A 21,619-nucleotide genomic window follows, 5' to 3' on the forward strand; every position below is an offset into this window, starting at 1 on the left:
AGGAGTTCCGACCCTAGCACGAGAGAAGGGGAACGGGAGGGAGAGGCACCAATGGAAAAAGGTTCGATTAATCTCGTACCGTGGGGGAGTTGCCATGAATATGGACCCACATGTCTATGTACAGCCCACATGTCAACGAGATTAAGTTGGACCAAACTAAAAAAAGTGGGCAGAAGCGGTCCTCACGTTAGATATAGGTATAGATATAGATTAGGCAGTCACCAACAAATAAAAAAATTACACGCAATTATCCTTAATAGGTAAACATAATTGTGATTTACTAATGATTCGTCAGTTAATATTAATATATTAATGCATACCAGGTGTAACATCTTGGTATCACATTATATTGATCTAAAATTAGTAACGTTACATGCCTATAAGTGTTGTTATGGTGTCCATAGATAAACACCAATTAGGACAAGCACAACATATAAGTGTCCATTCTTTCGGGCAAAAAACACATAAGTTTTAACACATTAAACTTAAAAAACACATTATAGATGTCTTAAGACTTATATAAGAGCCTTCGTGGAGTGTAGAGTTCAGAGAGAACAACATTATGCAACATGTAATCTCTTTGTTCAAAGAAAATAATTGTACCGAGACCCATGGCATCACCAAAAATTTCCGAACTGTAAATGGCTTGGGAATATTTTGCACCCTTATATGTAAATCAATATTTGATCTTTATGTGTAACAGTCCATCCGCTTAATCGTGGTCCATTGCTGTTGCTTTCTCGACGTCTCCCGACGAAGCATCACTATCCGCCACCGCCGCCGCCGACCGAGCAGCGTCCGCCGCAACTTTCACCTCCGCGAACACCTGCGTCACCGCCGCGAGTTTCGCCACGTACCCTGCCGTCTTCACGCGCCCGCGCGCCAGCCGCACCTCGTACTCCACGGCCGCGAGATCCCTGTCCACGACCTCATGGGCACGGACGAGCTCGTGCAGCTGGGCCGCGGCCTCCTGGCCGTCCCGGACGTGCTCGTCGAGGTCGGCGGCGGACGGGTCCTCGGCGAGCTTCCTCAGCGCGGCAGGCACGGCGAGGGACAGCCTCTCGATGCGGTCATGGACCGGCTTGAACTCGTCCCTGATCCGGCGAGCCGACGCCTCCAGAGCTTCAAGCCGCTCCGTCTGGGCGTGCAACACCTTGAGTGCTTCGGCTAGATCTTTCCTGGCGGCTGAAAAGGCGGCGGCGTAGGAATCTTCGGCCGGCTGCTCAAAGATTAATCCCATGATTTGTCGTATGGTCGTTATGTGCAAAATCTTTATAAAAATATATAAAGTGCCCCTTCAAATATAAAAGTATATAAAGTGGCATCAGATGAGAAATCTCCTTAAATTATCTTAGTGCAGTAGAATAAGAACAAGTATGTGTGTGTCTATATATATATATATATTGATATTGTATTATAGACGGTTTCTGATCTAGAGATCGAAGACAAGATTGATTTGTTGTAGCTTCGCTAGGTGCGAAATCTTCGTGAAAATAGATAGAGTGGCGTTGCACGGAAAGCCTCCCTAAATTTTCCTGTAGTAGAATAAGGATAAGTACATATTAATATCGTATTATACCGTTATTTAGATGGTTTTTGATATGTAATTTTAGATGACTTAATAAACATCCCACACAATATGTTATCTTTTTAGTTGTCCTGTAATTATACCACATCCCCTAATTTGAGGATGGAACAAAAGAAAATTTTTGAGTTTCATGATAACAATAGCTCCTAATGGCGAGGAGTAGTCTTACACTTTTAAATTTCAGCTTTACGATAGTGTTCTTGTATATATATGCAGTTATCTTTACAAACATAATTTATCACTCCTTCCCTATACAAAGGCGGTTGAAATCTCGTGATTCTTGTGAACGTGGTGGCTGACGGAGTTAGGATTTTGTACGTGTTGCCAAGTCCCCCTCATGGCCCCGCGCTTGGAGCGAGGGTCGCAGGGAGAGCATGTCGATCGGCCCAAGGTGTAGTGACTAGTGAGAGAGAGAGAGACTGGTTCATTGTTTGATCCGAATCAGATGCGGCAGCGCCGGAACATCTCAGCTGTCGTCGTCGCATCTTCTTGCTCGCGCGGGGGCGTTCCCAGCCGCGCCGCCGCGATGTGCTTCACGATGGCGATATAATCCCTCATGAGCGTGTCGAGCTCGGCGGACGCTCCGTCCAGCTTCCGCTCCAGCTCGAGGCGCCGCGCCACCTCCGCACCGGAGGCGGCGAGGGAGCTGCAGACAGGGCACGGCGGCGCCGTGGTGGCGCCGCCTCCCTCCGCCTCGTCGAAGAGCCCCTTCAGCACGTCGATCCGGGCGCAGGCGTCCTTGACGTCGGCGAGGAGCTTGTTGAGCCGTTCCGCGGTCGGCCTGTCGACCCAGAAGGACTCGCCATCTTCCTCGATGTCGTCGAGGAACTTCTCCATGGAGAACGGCGGCTCCGCGTCGTCCATGGCTGCTGGCGCGCGCGCGTCCCCTCCCGTCTTCTCCATGGTGTGCCGGTCGATCGCCACTAAAGCCGTTGTGCGTTTGCAGATGACGACGCCTACGAGAACTCGATCAAGTCATCTGAATCCTAATCGAGTTCTTGATCTCCTGCAACTTAATCGCAATCATGTAGATGTAGCAGCCTGTGTCCGGATCGGAATCGGACGTCGATGCGTGCGGTCCCCGCGACGCCCTCTCCATGTGTATAAAAGCCAGGCACTATCTGCTCATCTGCTGCCATTGCACGCCGCCATTGATCCATCGCCGGAGTCACAAACTCGCGTACGAGCAGCATGGACCCGGAGCACGCGCTCGCCAGCAGGCTCGAGGCGTACTTCATCAAATCAGGAACCAAATTTCAAACCACGCACCGCTTGCTCCCGCTCGCCATGCAGTCCAGCACGCGCATGGCGCCGTCGGCTGCGTTGGGGGTGCCTCGCATGGCCGGAACCTGGCGGAGAGCTTGTCACCGTGTAGCTGGGCATCTTTTTTCTGGATGATGTTCCGGCGACGAGACAGACTTCTTGACTTTGGCATGACTTTTGGGAGCTAGAGACGTTTGGCTTGACTTGGGAGCTAGAGACGAAGCTGGTCTCGCGCATGACGTGGCTGACACTGGGGTCGTCTGAGGATGGAAATGATGAGTTGCTCGATCACGAATTTGGCAGCGGCAGCGAGCACTGGTTGGCCACCTTCGAGGGTGCCCTGGCACTGGTGTGCCTGCGCGCGCTTGAACGTGGCGACGAGCGTGTAGGACAGCACGGGCACTGTCTAAAAGATGTGGTGGCATTTTATTTGTGCAAACTGAACTGATGAAATAAAAATATCAACAGCGTTTTGGTTAGTGGCTTGGAAGATCGGTTTCAGGCTCTAGTGGGCGATGAACTTTTAAAAAAAAATTAGGTGCGATGGTCCGCAAAGGCCTCACCGTGAGGATCTGCTCTCGATTTCTACCGCGTGGCCACCCGACCGCATCGACGCTCGCGCCCTCATTTGTAGGGCAATGCAGGCTCGCGCGCTCGTTCGCAGGGAACGCAGGCTCGCTCGCTGGCTCGGCTCTCTCCAACGGTCGCTGGCTCGGCTCAGGCCATCGGCTCTTGCTCGAAATTGCAGCGGCGGTGGTGGACGACGGAGACGACAGCAGCGGACAACGGTGCAGAGGCGGTGAACGACGGATAACGTGGCGGACTTCTAAATCACAACCACTAATGCAAATAAGATATTTCCGAATCACAGCCACTAATGCAAATAAGACATTTAATTTGGTCATGGTACTAGCTAGCTCCAACGCCCTGATCAAGGTGAAAATTCATGTTCATCTTCATCCGTTTCATAGGATACGTTAGGTCGGAGGAGACATAGTACGCTAGAGAGAAAAATGCGTTTGCATGTCATACTCGAGGCATCCCATCATGTGAAGCCCGGAGGCAGCGGCAGCACTGGACAGTGGAGGCGACGGCAGAGGAGGATGAGGCGGTCGTATGGGGCGCCAGTGGGCAAGGCGACTTCGGCGTACTACGACAGCCACGGTGGAGGATGACGGATGCGATGGTAGCGGAGGATGAGAGAGATTGACGGGAGATTGGTCGGACAAGGGGACTGAGGCGGACCATGGCAGGATAGCGGCGGCAGCAACGTAGGAAGCTGGAGGCGACAACTTGCGGAACAGATGTGGCAGCGGCTCTCGACAAGGAAGAAGGAACTGAGCCGTCCGTTTGGAGACGAGCGCCTGAGCAGCACGTGTTGAGCCGAGCGAGTACGAGCGTCGTGGTCGCTGAGGTATCGATCCGCTCGGGTGGCCACACGGCACAAATCGAGGGCAGGTCCTCATGGTGAGGTTTTTGGGACCGTCCCCATCTAATTTTTTCCCATGAACTTTATGGCTTGGCGTGCGCTCAGCTGGGCACGGATGGACAGGCGTCAGTGCGTATTTCATTTGGAGACATGCAGCTCGGCTCGTTTTTTTGGCTCAATGACCTCACACTCGTCCACGTTAGACTACTTTGTTGGTCTCAAACATCAATTGACATCAATTGACTCGGTCAAAACCATGCCACATAAGCAAATTATGACGGAAATCTTTCTTAGGGATAATTTGATCCAATATTAATAGGTGAAGGGATTAAATTGAGCCAATACATAGGTTAGGAGGTGGGGTGGACAAAGTAAATAAAATAGGTGAACGAAGTAAAATGGACTTTTCCTATCAAATAAACTCTAATTATACACTAATAAAAAAGACATTCTATTCCTAATTACACGCGTGCATGTAGCTATCCACCAACAACAAAGTCTTAGACCCTGTTTGGGTCCAAGGACTAAACTTTAGTCGGCTAAAAATTAGCTCTTGATGATTCAAACAGTGGGGCTAAAAGTGGGATAAAAATTAGCAAACCTCCCAACTAAACTTTATTTCATTAGCCTTCCAAACCAGCTAATGGGGGCTAATTTTAGATACAAATGTCAAAAGATTAAAAATACCCTCCTCTAAAACCTTACTATATTTTCTCCTCCACCCTCTAAAGATAGAATGGACTTTTACCAATAAATATGTTAAAAATTAGCTCTAGCTCCAAACACGATGAGGTTAATTTTAACCAACTAACGTTTAAATATTTATACATTTAACCTTTACCTTTAGTTTTAGTACATCCTTAATCGCTCCTGTCCTCATCCTCGTCAAACAGATCAGCTTCGGCTTCGCTGAGACTGTAAACTTCAACCCCGCTCGCCGCCGCCGCATCATCTCCGCCTGCCCGGAGTGCCGCGAGCCGACGCTGCACCATGGCGTCGAGGTCCATCAGCCTCGTCTCGAACTCCAGGTAGAGCTCCTCCTCCATCCGCGACAGCTCGACGAGCCGCGCCCGCAGGTCGGGGGCCGCGAAGTCCCCCTCCAGCTCGTCGACTCGCTTCGCCAGCGCGTCGGCCCGGGCGTAGACGTCCTCAGCCACGTCGTGGAGGAGCTGGTTGATCTGAACAGCAGAGAGCGGCGGCGGCGGCGGCCTCTCTCGGCTGATGTCGCCGGCGCGTGCGCCCCCTTCCATGACGATCGACGTTGTTATTGTTATTTGGTCGACGTGTTCGCAGGGGACGGGCACCAGCACCATGATTATAGCGGTCGGGCCTGCATATTTGATCCACGTACGAGTACGACGACGACTACGACAGGGACTCCTGTCGATCTGGTAATAGTAACCAACTCGATCGATCGATCGAATAGAGAGCATGCACGACTTTTTAAACGCACAAGGCTCGGAGATGATGAATCCGGCTCCGGTTCGGACTCGTGCTACGCGATGGGTGTTTGGCTGCCACTGCAAACCATCGACCCATCGGCAGAAAATTGGCCACTGCAAGCTGGAGTACGTAGGGTTGTTTTTTTTTTTGAGAAAACCAGGTTGGACTATTATATATGAATAACATCCTTTTTACATTCAGCCCCTTGCAAGGGAATCCTTAAAGAAAGATAAATTACATTGAAGTCCTTCTATGGAGCTCCTGCTTGTCCCCGGCGCCGCCGGTGGGATGATCCACCTCTGCTCGGTACTTCCCCTGCGCAGGCAATAGAGAATAGTACCAAGGAAGAGGTTAGAAGCCGACTCCATAGCCAACGAAGAAGCTTCAATTTTTGAAAACGGCAGCAATGGCACGGCACTTCAACCGCTGAACGGTCTGGCGCATGGCCGTCATCCATGCACACCAACCCGATTTCAACATTACCAGGCAGTGGAATGCATACCTCATGGCTAATCCGCTAGGGACTTCACCATGGATGATGCCATCACCGAGGAATAGCAGGAGGGAGAAGAACCCATGCATGGCCATCCGACTCGACTACCATTTTTACTGATCTAATATTACTGTTTTCCTTTTATCGCGATTACGTGGTACCCTGTGGATTTCAGTAGCAGTCGAAATCACATCGTTAATCGCTTTCCTCGTGGAACTAATACAATCGATTGGATAGATGCTAGAATCACAACTAGTTGGCGTTTGCTTCAGCAGCCTCCGGCACAAGTCGGCCAGTTGGAGATTATGCTACTCGTCAGCGGTAGCCTTTGTGCAAACAATTATTTCTTTTCTATTAACATGTGCATACTACTAAAATTAATAGTTTGCTCATCCAAGAAAGTAAGGATACTGTGTTTGGCAACACAGGCCACAGCATTTGACACAGATCACCCGGTTGGTGATTTTATTGTTTCTTTTGAAATAACTCGGTTGGTGATTTTAGTTAGCGCTGTTTGTTGTAGAGAGTTAAGGTGCTGTTAACTCTAGCTAGCCACTTAGTAACCATTTGTCCCCAAGTTCTAACAATGCATGCAAACTACCTTTCGTGAAAGGATAGGGTTATACACTTATACTTTCGTAGCACTGTAAGAATCTTATAAAACGGTAATGACTGTAATGTTTGCTTCCACCTCATGCTGAACTAGACTCCAGCTTCAAATTGTCCTTGATCTTCTTCAACTTGGCAACGACATCAGTCATAGCCATCCTTTCGTCAGGCAAGTCACTTGAGCATAGCAAACCCAACTCGAACACTGATGTGAGAGTGCTATGCAAGATGCTATGAGGAACTTCTGAAGAGCTGCCGGTGTGGTGAAAACCATGCACTATTTCATCGTCTTTTGGTACATTACCATCCATAATACGGTCAATCCTTGATGGGAATGCTTGATGAACCCACTGCCTAAGGCTCAGTTCCCCGACAAACATGGGATCTGTAGGCTTCTTGCCAGTGAATACCTCAAGCAGCATGATTCCAAAACCAAACACATCGCTCTTCCTTGATGCTTTCCCCATGAAACCATACTCTGTTCAGGAATGTTTAAAACAAATAAGAATCAGTACAAAATAAAAGAAGTTTGCATGTTAGCAAAGAATTAGTTCAGTCATGATTGGTGAAGAACCTGGTGCCATATATCCAATTGTTCCAGGCATGCTTGCAGAAACCATCGAGTTATTGTCACCTAGCAAGAGTTTTGCTATGCCAAAATCTGCCACGTGTGCCGTCATATCATCATCAATTAACACGTTGCTAGGCTTCAGGTCACAGTGCAAGATTACCTCATGGTGTTGATAATGCAGATATTCTACTGCCATTGACACCTCTAGCATGATATCCAATCTCTTAAGGAATCTTAAGGGTGGCTTGCCTTCATTGTGCAGATGTGCATCCAGGCTACCATTAGGCATGTATTGAAGTAACAATGCTTTAAAGTCTTGGTTTGAACAAATGTTGATTATCCTTATCAAGTTGCGATGTCGAACCCTGCTCAGCACTTGGCACTCAGCATCAAAGCTCTTTATCGCTTCTTCCACTCTTACATTTAGAACTTTGATGGCAACCACCAAACCATTGTTTAGCTGTCCCTTGAAAACTTTGCCAAAACTTCCCATTCCCAACAAATTATCTTCACTGAAATTATTAGTGGCACGAACAATCTCGTGATAAGATATTAATCTGTGACTGATTGCATCAGTAACATCATTGGGATCTGTCAACGCTCCTGGACGTTTTGTTTTCCTTCTTATTGTTACATATAAGCAAATAGCTATTGCTCCAAATGCTGCAAGGGCAGCAGGGAGCACAATTTTTAGGATCTGTCCATTTGTTGAGTGAGGTCTGACCGTACATGGGGAAAAACCTAGGCGTGGAGCACCGCAGAGTGCATCGTTCCCTAGCAACGACTGCAAACTGATATTTGAGAAAATACCTCCTTCTGGTATACGTCCTTGTAGCTTATTGAAGGAGAGATTCAAATTGGTGAGGTATGTAAAATTGGCCAGGTACATTGGGATGTTGCCAGAGAGGTTATTGTAGGAGAGATCCAGTGTTTCCATGCTCGCTAACTTGCCATAAGAATTTGGAATCGAATCTTGAAACGAGTTGTGTGATAAATTGAGGTAGGTCAGCATCTGTAGTTGTCCGAATGAATCTGGAAGGTCACCGAGTAGCTGGTTCGTAGAGAGATCTATCTTGTTTATTGTGTTCAAGCTTCCTATATCAGCTTTGAGAGTACCGATCAAGTGATTGTTTGAGATATCAAGTTCGATAAGGTTGTGAAGATTAAATAAACTCTGTGGTATGGTTGAAGACAACTGGTTATGGGACATAGAAATACGTTGTAACATACTAAGATTACCAAGACCATCAGGTATGGTGCCAGAGAACTCGTTGTCGTCAAGAACCAATTGTTGAAGGCTTCTTAGCATACCAATTTGGGTTGGGATGGGGCCAGAAATGCTGTTACTGGCGAGACCAAGTACCTGGAGATTCTCCATTGTCACAACAGATTTTGGTATTGGCTTGCTCAGTTCGTTGCCTATGAGATCTATGAACTGGAGACTGGTTAAATTTGATATAGTTGCAGGAAGTCCGCCAATTATGTTGTTATCACTTGCCCGGAAAGTTACTAGTGTTTTGGAGAGGTTTCCTATATAATCTGGGAGACTTCCAGAGTGGGAATTGGATGATATGCCAAGGTAACTAAGCTGCCTACAATTTGAAAGAGCACCCAAAAAGTCAAGGTCTCCCTTGAAGCGGTTCCATCCGAAGCTAAGAAGGCCTAAAGAGCCGAGATTCCCAAGTGTGACTGGGATCGGGCCAGTCAACATATTTGTATCCAACACTAGGAAAGACAGGTCAGATAGGTTACCGATGGAAGCAGGAATCGAACCTGTCAGTTCATTATCTGAAAGATGCAAATAGAAAAGTTGTTTCATCTTCCCAAATTCTGGCAGAATTTGCCCTTTCAGCTTGCAGTTTGAGAGATCCAGTTTCTGAAGCCCAGAGATATTGGTTAACTGAACTGGGATTGACCCAACAAGGTTATTTCCACCTAAGGCAAGGTACCATAGATTCGACAATTTGTCCAACCATGTTGGCACAACATCTGTAAAAGCATTTTCTGACAAAGATATTACTTGGATGAACTGGCACGCGCTGAGTCCCATAGGAATTCTACCCACGAAGTTGTTTCCGGATAGGGATAAAACTTGCAACATAGGAAGGCTAAAGCTTTCATTGTCAGGGACAGTTCCGGTCAGGTTATTGTTTCTCCAGAGGCTCAGAACTTGCAGGGAGGACTTATTGAAGATGCTAGGAGGCACTATGCCGGAGAGCTGATTCTGTTGCAAGACAAGGATCTGAAGCATGGGCAAATTACCAACACCAACTGGTATCGGTCCCCAAAGGCTGTTGTTGCCAAGGTTCAGATGGTTCAGGTAAGGCGTGTTGTTGAATAATTCTTCTGGTATCATGCCACTCAAGTAATTCATGTGCACATCAATGAGCCTAATGTTTTGCAGGTTTTGCAGCTCAGGTGGGATGAGCCCTGCTAGTCTGTTCTTGTAAAGAGCAAAGCTCTCGAGCCTCGTGAGGTTTCCGATGGTCGAAGGGATGTAGCCTGACCGGCTGTTCTGGGGAAGAGCAAGAACCCTGAGACGACGCAACCGTCCAAGCTCAGCTGGAATGGAGCCCGTGAGGTTGGCGTTGGTGAGGTTCAGTACGGAGAGGAAAGAGAGGTTACCGATGTGGGGAGAAATGCTCCCATGGAGGGGAGTGTTGGGCAGCTCCAGGGCGGTGACGCGCTCTCGGCGCTGGCTGCACGACACGCCCAGCCAGCGGCAGAAGGACGTGCCGGGGGTCCAGTTGCCGCGCAGGACGCCGAGAGGATCCGAGAGCTGTGCCCTGAACGCGAGCAGCGCATCGAGGTCGGTGTCAGTGCCGTTGCTCCGGGAGGACACGGCAGCCGCCGGCAGCACTTCGGCCAGTGATACGAGGACAATAAGGAGCAGGAGGGCCATGCCGCTGGCGTGTTGCGCTGGGCTATTCACTTGGACCAGATGGAGTCTGGACTTTTGAGCAGTTGGTTCGACATCGTCGCAGCCTCGCAGGTACCTATGCCGTGTATATATAACCGATCTGATAATGATGCTTCTTCTTTAAAGAAAAAAAGTGATGCTGTTTACTACTCATCCATCCCAAATTGTAAGTCATTCCAAAAATCTTGGAGAGTCAAAGTATCTCAAGTTTGACCAAAGTTTGACTAAATTTGTATGATAATATAATAACATTTATGATGTCATCTAAGTATCATTAGATTCTTCATCAATTATATTTTCATAGTATACATATTTGATGTCATAAATTTTTATAATTTTCTCTATAATTTTGGTCAAACTTGATATGCTTTGACTCTCCAAGATTCTTGAAATGACTTACAATTTGGGATGGAGGGAGTACAGTCTATATTCTACGGCCAATATTGACGTCATCTACTCTATTTCTGTATAGATTAGTCTTGACCTTGTCTTGAACTAATGTTTTTTTTGATAAGGGAGTGCACATAATGTTGTGAGCCATTAAGTCCTGAATGCAATACTAACAGACCGTGGGACTTACGAGAACGACAAGGCAGATGGGCGTGAAGACGACGGCCTTGACTTTTGACTACTCCCAGCAAAGACTTTGGAACCATTATCATTTGGAGTGACACGTTTTCATGTGTGTGTGTTTTTTACAAAGAACAAGTCTCGCCGGCTGCTAGGGGCTGGATTGTGTGCGTCACGATTTTACCCTGCGCTCTGTTTCTCCTCGCATCTTGATTCACTTTCTTCCTGGTGGTGGGTGCTATTGTTGTGCAATGCCTGTACGAAACTCTTTTATTTTTTCGTTCTTAGGCAAGAACGTGTGTTTGGTCCAACACGGTACTCTTCTTATTCGCCGCACGGCTAGGACTTTAGCAACTGTCATTTAGTAGGCTCTAATTCAGTTACACCTCCAATCTCTTTGCATGTGAAAGTGGAGTTGTATTCATAGTGGATTCTAATGCATATATGATCGATCCTAATAGGATCATCAAAATCAACGGCATCTGTTATTCCTTTTTTTTTCTACCTATTAAAATTATCAATTGTCTGACATTGACTCTTTTGGTTAGTCTAAGCCATTAGACTAATAGTGTATATTTTTTCTTTTTCGATTGGCGTGATAATTTTTTAGATCTTCACGAATATAGTGATTTCTTTTAACACTCTTCCTCTGTATCGGAATATTTGTCGTTGTTGACTTTTTCTTAAAATGTTTGACCATTCGTCTTATTAAAAAAATTATTGTGAAAAAATAAATTGGTGTTAAAATACTTTTGATGATAAAGTAAACCACAAATAAAATAAATGAAACATACATAATTTTTTAAATAAGATGAATGGTCAAACATTGTGACTAAAAGTCAATAGCGACAAATATTTCAATACGAAGGTAGTAGGGTAGTATTTATTAAGATAATAATAAATTAGCGATAATTGACAGAAGATAGATTTTATGATCAGCACATGTGATGGAGGAACAAAGGCACTACTTCCAAGCTCCAACAACCCTTTCAGTCCAAGAAGATTGTGCCATCCACTCCCAGCTCTCCATCACCTTCTTCTTCAGCGGCCTGCTCTTCAGTTGCCTGACAACGGGATAGCTCGTAACAGAGTTCGGCAGGTACACACCCGTTGGCCGTTGCATCCAAGCAACTTCCTGTCATACTTCCACAGTAGACAGCTATCCTTTCCAAAGACACAGTAGATAGCTACTGCCTATAAATACCCATCATGTTCCTGCGGCACTCGTCTCCTTGTTTATTTCCAAGTCAGAACAAGTCACTAGTCAGTGGAGAGACTTCCCGTGCGACAGAGAAACAGAGATAGCAATGGGGAGCAGGGCACTGTGCGAAACAGAGATAGCAATGGGGAGCAGGGCACTGTGCTGCCTGTAAAATAGGATTTCCACATGTCGCATGTCGGGTAGGACTTTATCGATTGTCATTTAGTAGGTCTAATTTAGGGGGCGTTTGGATGCCAGGGGTTAAACTTTAGTCCTGTCATATCACACATTCGGATGCTAATTAGGAGGGCTAAATATGAGCTAATTACAAAACTAATAGCAGAACCCCTAGGCTAAATCGTAAGACGAATCTATTAAGCCTAATTCAGTTACACCTCCAATCTCTTTCCATGTGAAAGTGGAGTTGTATTCATAGTGGATTCTAATGCATATATGATCAATCCTAATTCCTAACCATTATAATATGGATCATCAAAATCAATGGCACGTGTTGTTCCCTTTTCTTTCTACCGAATTACAATTATTAAGTGCATTTCACATTAACTCTTTCTGCTACTTTAGATCGTTTAGATCATCACAAATCCAATGGTGCATATGTTTTTCTCTTTTTTCATTGACTTAATAATTTCTAAACCCTCCGGACGAACAACATGCCTTCTTTTAACACTTCCCTTATTACGATAATAATATAATAGATTAGGGATAACAACAATTAATGGAAGAAAGATTTTATGATCTGCAAACGTGACGAACGAACAAACAAACGACGACTTTGACACTAGGATCCCTTGGTCCACAGACACGTATTAAGATGACCTACATAGAAAAAAAAAATCGACAGAGCAGGCTACGATAAGCAGGTACAAATAAATACGCCTATACGGTGCGATAGTGGTACTCGACCCCCGCTACTCCGAGCAGAGCGAAGCCAACGAGGAAAGCAGGAGCTGCTTCGTTAACTTTCTTCAGCTTATCGACGACAGCCCTCTTCCACTCATCCAAACTAACCCTTGCAGCTCTCATAGCCTCGTCACATTGTTTATCCAACTCAACATTTTCTTTGATGGCCGCTTCCCAATCCCACCTGGCCCTGCTCGGCTCCGGGATCTGCGCCGCTTCAGCCTGAGAACAATTTCACATGGATTTAATAATAAGCAATATAAAGTCAAAGGTAAATTACCTAATCAAATAGTTAATCCTCGAGAAGGGGGGTATGACGGGTGGACCTGAGGTAGGGTGCTCAGGGACCGAGAGGCCGGCGGCGCCGGCAACACCGCGAGCTACGCGCGGCAGGAGGAGGGGACCGCCGGGAATCCGTCGGAGCAGACAACGCAGCGCCATGCTGGACAATTGCTGGACGACCTGTGCAAGCAACGCGCGTAGTCTCTAGAGAGCTCTTGTACTCTCGGAAACCCTTGGTCGACTCGGAATCAGGCTCGTGAAAAGCACTCCGTCCCACGTCTCCATATCCGAACACGAGACTACGAGTCTTTGAATTGAACTTCACAACTCAAAGCAAGGTACTGCCAGAGCAACCTTTAGGGCTTGTTTAGTTCCCAATTTTGGAGTGGTAAAATTAGCATTTTGCCATAAATGCGCAACTGTAGTTTTTCGTTTGTATTTGTAAATTATTGTCTAAACATTGACTAATTAGGCTCAAAAGATTCGTCTCGCAAAGTACAACAAAACTGTGCAATTAATTTTTAATTTCATCTACATTTAGTACTCCATGCATGTACCGCAAGTTTGATGTGATGGGGAATCTTCTTTTTACATGGTGCCAAAGTTGGGATTTTGGAGGGAAGTAAACAAGGGCTTATTTTGCAAACCTGTAATATTGACTGGACAGAAGTTCAGACCAACAGATTCGACATGTGTCAAAGAAGCATCTCCAAAGCTCCAAAATTCGAATCTGCTTACAGTTGGATTCACTGAAGCCAAAGAAGAAGAAGAAGAAGAAGAAGAGGGACACGTGTGCGCCCAGATTATGAAGCTGACCAAGGCTAACAAACTCGGTGTATTCCTAGCTACAGTATCAAGTGCACCACATCTCATTGACGGTGGGAACAAATTTTCACAGCACCCAACAAGGTTGTACTGTAGGCTGGGCTTGAAACGAATCATGTAGTACAACATTGGGAGGATCTATTCTTCATAATCTAAGCCGTCATCGTCGTCTAGCTCCGAACTATCAGCCCCGCCCATCAGTGATAGGAACACAAGGACTCCAACAAGCTGTGCGGCCAGGAAGTACTTTGATCTTTGCCTGAATTTCTTTTCCTCCTCGGTCCGTTCCTTCTTGGCTCTGGGTTTCGGCTTATAACCTAAGAACACCAAACGACAATAAGACGTCTGGAAACAGTCAAGAATATAGGCAACACAAGTGCCAAGATAACAGGGAAATGAGCCAGGTGAAGTTCAAGTACAACTTGCTATCACTACTTCAACATTTCCGCGATGCATTTTACTTATCTCGTTTTCAAATGAAAGTGCACACAAGTAAAATGTACAAAAGTAAATATTGTGATAACCCCCTCGACATGAACTTCTGACCAAATCTTCCCAAACATATCGGACAAAAATCATTTTGCCAGATGAGCGCAAGTACCATTATTCTGTTCTGCTGGGTTCTGTTGGGGCCTAGCCATATGCAACCTATGTATAACCATATTGATTTTCCACTCCTATCCTATAACTAAAGCATCGTTTGACACAACTTCTTGATTCAATGAAATCAAGAAACAGTTTGAGCCACCAATGATCCAGGATTACAGAAAGTATTTGTCCGCTAAAATGCTTTTTTTTCAGGGAAATACAATAGGGTGTTATTTAGCGCAGCCACTGCTTTACTTTGTAATGAAATGCATTTTTTAAGGGAATAAGTCATCACTTCATACAGAAATATTATTGCTAAATGCGGATGAGTAGACTGCAGAATGTAGATGGCCTTAAACAGTTCAGTGTGTGCATATAATAGCCATTGGCAATAGCACAGATAAAAATAATAATTTTCAGACAAGCAGATCTTAGTTTCTCCACCATACCTAATTAAATATTGAATGAAATGCATTATTGTATTAAATTCGACAAAATGACAAGCAACAAAGACAACCTGAAAGCATTTGCAGCTCCAGGAAAAAATACTTATAATGGGTGCTAAAGTAAGGCAGAGTTAGGTATAAAACGGCATCATCCAATTTTTAATGTTTTGACAGGTTATCTAGTAGAGTATTCGTGCTATAACTACCGATCTCTGAATTTTGAACATCTGAATAAAGTGATCAGTTTGCTTACTTTGGCCAGCAGATGCTCTTTTCCTGGGGGTGGATGATGATGATGGACTGGGTGATGATCCTAACCCTGATGATGATGATTCTTCCAGCAATTGGATCTTGTGGTGCTCTACAAAGTTCACCAAGTTTTCATGCTTCTGCAAAGTGCCCCTCAGCACAGATGTATCCTAAGAAGCAGAAGTAAGATCAGAACATGCCTTGAAGTTTATCAAAACATAGTCAAGAATGTTTTGAATCATTTGCTGGACAGATTTAGGTTATAGCTAAGGAAATTCTTCACAGCATAGAGAAACAACTTAATTCCCCTACTGCTAACGCTGGAAGCATTCGAGATTTGCACCAGTTCTTTTAAATAATGTGCTTGTGCAATTGGGCATCTGTGTTTCAAATTTCAATCAATGTTTCTATGCAATTATACATTAGGCGATGTCTGCCATTTGGGTGTACATCTGAGTATAGAGGGAAACTTACAGGCAATGCATTGAGCACAAAAAGAGCATGTCCAAGGAAAAGAGCATCAACATCTGTAGGGCTTCACAAAGAGAAACAGAAATATTAGTGCTCCATAAAAGTCGCATCAGGACAAATATCCAAGTGCCAGTAACAGTAACCATAAAAAAGCACAAAGAAATATGCTGATTCAAGTGAAACAGGTAAGGATCAGTAGCTTACCTATTATCAAATAGAAAGACTTGATCCCCTAATCTCAAAGACAATGCGTCATATGCAGCACTTGCCTTCTGGTATATCTGTTTAAATAAAAAAAATTGCATCACAAGCTATTAGTGTGTCGCCCGGGCAAAAAAAAGGACTAGGAAAATAATGAGTAGGGAGTAGGAACCTCCTCCTCTTTTTCTGCAGCATTAAGCTTCGTTATATCCAGTAGATGCTTCACATCTCTAGTTTTCTTCCAATGGAGTATCTTTCCGATGGGCCAGGGGAGATCAGAGAAGTAGATATCATGCGCGATGCTTCCATCAGTAACCACCCAGAGTTCATACTGCAAAGCGTCCGCGAGCCAGGTCGAAACCATGGCCTTCGTGGACAGCACATCGGCGGGAGAAACACTTGGGTGCTTTGAGTTCAAGTCCAAAATTTTCTCCTCCTTCAGATACTCAATCACACCCCCTTTCTCATTGTTGAACGCCACGCAATCACCAAATTCGACATATGGTATGTGATCTGTGGAACGAAAATTAAGGTGTGAGCAAAATTGCCTCGCACATGGCTCCGCGCAGAGATTCCAGCACGCCAATGTATGACTCTACACGTAGCTGCTATCTACAGCTTTATCCTTTTTATTAAGGGGGAAAACACTACTGTATCTGCCAGCTGACGAACGGAAACTCCAGCAGCAGAGCGAGATCCCAGGCTGGCAACACCGGGGACGCAAAGAGGAGCTAAGGCGATACAGGATGAGAGGGTACGGCTGCGCGTGGGGGCGGGGAGCTCACCGGCGTCGGGGAAGGAGGTGTCGACGTGGATGTCGAAGGGGACCTGCGCCATCCGGAGGTAGAGGAGCACGGGGAGGCTGGTGGGGCAGGCGGTGGGGAGCCCGAAGCAGGGCTTCCGCGCCACCAGCACCTTCCGCTCCGCCACCTTCCACTCCGCGGCGGCCGCCGCCGCCGACGTCGATGCCATCGCCGGAAGGGAAGGGGGGTTTGCCTTGCGAAAAAAGGGTTTAATTTGGTCGTTTGCGTGTCTCCCCATCTCTTAATACTGAAGCGGGCCTTATCTAGCAGGCCAGTGGGTTCGAAGCTCTCTATCCAGCCTGTTAAAGAAAGTCGACCCAGCAGCAGCTCATGTAAAAAGTTGCACGGTCCAGCCCACGGCGCACGGCCCAGGGGCCATCCGAGTGCATGCGTGGTCCCGATTCTAGAATTGGGATGGTTGTGAAATTGCAGAGCAGAAATAGAAATCAAACGGAGATCACAACGTCATTTGTTCGCCATTTGAACAGCAACATGCCAACATCCAAACCACATCTACTGCTACCACTGCACACCAAGAACTTTTGTTACACGTTGGTGGTGAAACGTCCTGGCAAGAATGACCACGGATTATGGAAGACCTACCACGCACATTTCAACTATCAGGAGCAGCACCTGCACCGGATGCTCCATTATTCCAAGACTGCTTTCATTTGGGAACTACACGTAGCAACCATGCACTGCTGCCCGTCCCTAACGAGCAAACCGAGTATGCTACTGCTCCAACTTGAAGTAGTCGAGCCTAGCACGACGCTCGCTGCCTTTCCTGTAAAAGTGCCCGACGAACTCTTCCACCGTGACGCTCCTGTACAGCGGGGAGTTGCCACCGTGGACGAGTTCCTGGATGGGGCCGTACCGCCTCGTGTCTCTCCCCACCCCCACGTCGACGAACGACGCCACGGAGACCCTCGCCGTCGTGTTCTTGTTCGCCAGGACCCGGTGCTCCACGCTCCTAAACCGGCCATTGCTGACGAGCTGCGCGCAGACAAGGGAAAACAATGATGATCAGCTCCGGAATATGATAATACCAACTATAGCCGGTCGTCGGCGAGAGGTGGATCGATGCCAGGAGAAGGTCGCCGATGTTGATGATGAGGGCGCCGGGGACGGGAGGGACGTCGACCCAGCCGCTGCCGGCGCCGGCGTGGTCGAGGAGCACCTGGAGGCCACCGACGCCGTCCTGCAGGAGGACGGTGAGGAACGTCGGGTCCGTGTGCCGGGTGTTGCCGAGGGTGAGGTGCGGCTCCGGGCACGCCGGGTAGTAGTTGATCGCCACCTTGAGGCTCTCCCCGCACCCCATCTTGCTCAGGTGGTCGCCGCCCAGGCCCAGGGACTCCGACAGCAGCTCGAACACCCACACCGCCAGCTTCCTCACCGCGTCGGCGTACTCGAACATCACGCCCCTGAGTGGCTCCGGCAGCTCCTCCGGCAGCGGCAGCTCCGGCGCCATGTCGCAGAAGACGGTGTCGCGCCAGCAGGCCGCCAGCGACTGGAAGAGGTCGAGGTTGGAGTAGAACCTCACCTTGCGGGCGGCGGTGTCCCTCGTGTAGTAGGGCCGCTTCGCCTCGGCGGGCTGCTCGTTGAACCGCCTCGCGGCCGCGATCATGGCGGCCATGGCCTCGCCGGGCACGCCGTGGTTGACCACCTGGAAGAACCCGGCCGTCTCGGCCGCCGACCGCACCAGGCGCACCACCTCCTCCCGCGGAGCGGCCAGGAGGTCGATGACCGGGACGGCCGCGCCGCCGTCGGTAGTGACGGGCGTGGCTGCGTGATGGTCTCGGGGTTGGGGCAGGGAGTCCGGCGGGTGGTGGAAGATGGCCAGGATGGACGTGGCGCCGGCGTCGAGGAGGCCCTTGACGCCCGCCTTGGTGTCGTCGAACGCCTGCAGCTCTCGCCGGCGGTTGTAACCGTCGGCGACGGCGACGGCGACGGCTTCGGTGAGGGACATGGTGCCGGCGCTTCCGACTGACCGAGTAAGGGGCAGGTGATCGAGATGGGGTGAGAATGAGATGGATGCATCATGAGTACTATACAATTTATGCTGAGCGAGGCTGCCCTATAACAAACTAAATTCGATTATTCTTACATTGTGAATCCAGTATTCTAACTAAGTCGGTAACCACTCCATTGTTCTACTTAGTTAATCCACGATTTCATCAGTATTCAGTACAGGTATGAATCTAGAAAAGTCAAAATAACTTATAATTTGAAACAGATGAAGTATCACTTATTGTTGCTGTCACACGTGTCGTTCGCGTGGCAATTTAAGTCATGTAAATGTTTCAAATATGGAAGAGTCGGAACAATGCTAAAGCCACTGCAGTCCCGTGGAATATTTGGAAGACTCAGAATGCTGAAGTCTTTTATATATAGAAAAAAAAGAATGCTAAAGTCATCCATGATCGCGACACCTTCCCTCTACCGCGTGCAGTGCTTCATTCCTTCACCAATGCTAAAGAGTACAATTTATGCTGTGCCGTGCGAGGCTTCCCTATAACTAATCCTATTATTCTACTCCCTCCGTTCCAAATTGTAAGTCATTTCAAGAATCTTGAAGAGTCAAAGCATCTCAAGTTTGACCAAAATTATAGAGAAAAATATAAAGATTTATGACATTAAATAGATATACTATGAAAATATAATTAATAAAGAATCTAATGATACTTAGTTGACATCATAAATATTATTATATTATCATATAAATTTGATCAAACTTGAGATACTTTGACTCTCCAAGATTCTTGAAATGACTTACAATTTGAAACGGAGGGAGTACTTTGTAAATCCATTATTCCAACTAACTTGATAACCACTCCATTGTTCTACTTCGTTAATCCATGATTCAATTTCATGACCTAGAACAAAAGTTGAGGTGAGGCACACGCACACCTCAAGAACAAATGCAATTTTTAACATGGCCTCAAATTTTTGCACTCATGGCAACGTAGGTCTGCCCCTTGATTTGATCAGTATTCAGTATCACTTGTTGCTATCACACATTTCATCATCCCAACTAATTCGATCGAGCGGGATCTCATATGCATCTTCAACTGATTTCATAAACTTTGCCCTTGTTCTTCTTCTACCACTTCCACCGAAAATGAACTAAGCCGAATTCCAACATGCAACCCTAAAATTAATATTTGGTTTGAAGGACAGGTTCATCCCACTATTTTTGTTTGGTTGAGGTGATGAATTTAGTGGGACGAGACATATGACAAATGGGACCCATGGTTTTGGGCCGAATCTATCACGGTATCGGGCCAAAGCCCAGTTCGGCCTACATATTCCCCTCCCGATGTCTCACTGCCATGTGGGTCATCTTATGTCATCCCCAACCTCCCGTCGTTTGTTTCACGAGCCGAGCGCCGCTGCTCGCCTGTGCCCAGCCGCCCAGCTGCACTCCTGCGCCCCACCGCTGTGCGCACCGGCCACGGATGCTTGGTTAGAAGCCGCACACGTGAGCCGCCCGCCCTGATGAGCTCGTATGCCCAAGGCAGTTGTGCCTCCGTGGCAACCGAAGGCTGTGGCAAGATTTGAAATTCCGGCAAGGTAGCCCATGAATCGAAGCTCAGATGGGGTCAAATGGAATCCATTGATTGTGAAGAACATGGCGGAGGAAGGAATTGAGAGGGGAATCACTATGGGTGTCGGATTTGGCCGGCGAACACAGCCCTTGCCTGCACATCCTCTCTGTCCATCCTCGAGTACTGCAACTTTGTTTGTTCACGAGCACCGACGACGAGCCCCAAGCGCCGTCGTGCCATTGCGAGCTCGCCCTCGTCGTCGTCAGCCGAACGCCCGCGCTCGCCCGCGCCGTGTCCCAAGTGGGATGAGTCCGTCCGCTCGTTTTGGGCGGACGGCCGCGTCTGGAGCGAATATTCGCTCGCGGGATGGACCCGTTCCAGTCCGGCTCCCATCCAAACATCGGCGGAAACGGGATCGTCCCGTTCCATCCCGCGCCGTGCATCCATAGTTTTTTATGCATCTGTATGAATATACAGTAAAAAGTTATAAATTTAGAAATATCAAAACGATATACAATTTAAAATTTGAGAAAATTTGAGATGGAGAAAGTATAAACACACAATCATATGGATCGGCTAAGTTGGTCATGCTAAAACTCGGACCTTGCACACCTGGCGCTGAACCTTCTGTTGCCTGCCTGCAGCTCCCTTCCAGTTCCGATCTTTGCATGTTCGCTGAAGAGTACTAATTGATCAAGAATGTGGATACTTCCATCATCCAGAATAAATGAATTTGAAGCCAAAACTTTTGCCCTAAAATAAATCAGTTTGTACGTAAGCGCCCGTCACCATCTCCTCTTAACCACTCCATTGATTTTTCACGCAACCTTGATCATTCATTTAATCGTGTGATTATGCTTCAATGATGTGCATTGATCTATATTTTTAACGAATTAAATTGGCTTCGGCCAGTGAAATGTTACAGGAACCTTGGGAGGGCATGATGGTTAAGTTCTATAAAATTATTTATTTTAAGGCTATGGAAGTATAATTTTATTCGAGTAGACACAAAGGAAGAAGGCACACTAAGGGGTGTTTGGATACTCCCTACTAAACTTTAGCACATGTCACATTGGATGTTTGGATATTAATTAGGAGTATTAAACATAGTCTAATTGCAAAACTAATTGCACAGATGGAGTCTAATTCGCGAGACGAATCTATTAAACCTAATTAGTCCATGATTTGACAATGTGGTGCT

General features: G+C 46.9%; 3 protein-coding genes and 1 long non-coding RNA gene across 4 annotated transcripts; all 4 read right to left on the minus strand.

Moving 5' to 3' along the window:
• Nucleotides 1-6,692: 6,692 nt before the first annotated feature.
• LOC101763115 (probable LRR receptor-like serine/threonine-protein kinase At3g47570) lies at nucleotides 6,693-10,358 on the minus strand. The gene is made up of 2 exons (XM_004966639.3): nucleotides 7,400-10,358; nucleotides 6,693-7,303 (listed from the first exon to the last, which is right to left on the minus strand). The coding sequence occupies exons 1-2, from the start codon at nucleotides 10,296-10,298 to the stop codon at nucleotides 6,909-6,911; spliced, it is 3,294 nt and encodes a 1,097-aa protein (XP_004966696.1). The 5' UTR covers nucleotides 10,299-10,358; the 3' UTR covers nucleotides 6,693-6,908.
• A 2,462-nt stretch (nucleotides 10,359-12,820) lies between these two features.
• On the minus strand, nucleotides 12,821-13,686 carry LOC111257126. The gene is made up of 2 exons (XR_002677538.1): nucleotides 13,335-13,686; nucleotides 12,821-13,230 (listed from the first exon to the last, which is right to left on the minus strand). It is a non-coding gene; the product is annotated as an uncharacterized LOC111257126 (long non-coding RNA).
• A 223-nt stretch (nucleotides 13,687-13,909) lies between these two features.
• On the minus strand, nucleotides 13,910-17,096 carry LOC101777705 (mitochondrial outer membrane import complex protein METAXIN). Its single transcript, XM_004964680.3, has 6 exons — nucleotides 16,856-17,096; nucleotides 16,243-16,583; nucleotides 16,074-16,150; nucleotides 15,873-15,933; nucleotides 15,403-15,568; nucleotides 13,910-14,432 (listed from the first exon to the last, which is right to left on the minus strand). Exons 1-6 carry the CDS (start codon nucleotides 17,040-17,042, stop codon nucleotides 14,254-14,256), a joined length of 1,011 nt encoding a protein of 336 aa, XP_004964737.1. The 5' UTR covers nucleotides 17,043-17,096; the 3' UTR covers nucleotides 13,910-14,253.
• Nucleotides 17,097-17,334: 238 nt separating this feature from the next.
• On the minus strand, nucleotides 17,335-18,884 carry LOC101763519 (DIBOA-glucoside dioxygenase BX6). The gene is made up of 2 exons (XM_004966640.2): nucleotides 17,958-18,884; nucleotides 17,335-17,866 (listed from the first exon to the last, which is right to left on the minus strand). Exons 1-2 carry the CDS (start codon nucleotides 18,837-18,839, stop codon nucleotides 17,606-17,608), a joined length of 1,143 nt encoding a protein of 380 aa, XP_004966697.1. The 5' UTR covers nucleotides 18,840-18,884; the 3' UTR covers nucleotides 17,335-17,605.
• Between the last annotated feature and the right edge of the window lie 2,735 nt (nucleotides 18,885-21,619).

This window comes from Setaria italica, chromosome IV (assembly GCF_000263155.2).
Source record: "Setaria italica strain Yugu1 chromosome IV, Setaria_italica_v2.0, whole genome shotgun sequence".
Taxonomy (NCBI): domain Eukaryota; kingdom Viridiplantae; phylum Streptophyta; class Magnoliopsida; order Poales; family Poaceae; genus Setaria; species Setaria italica.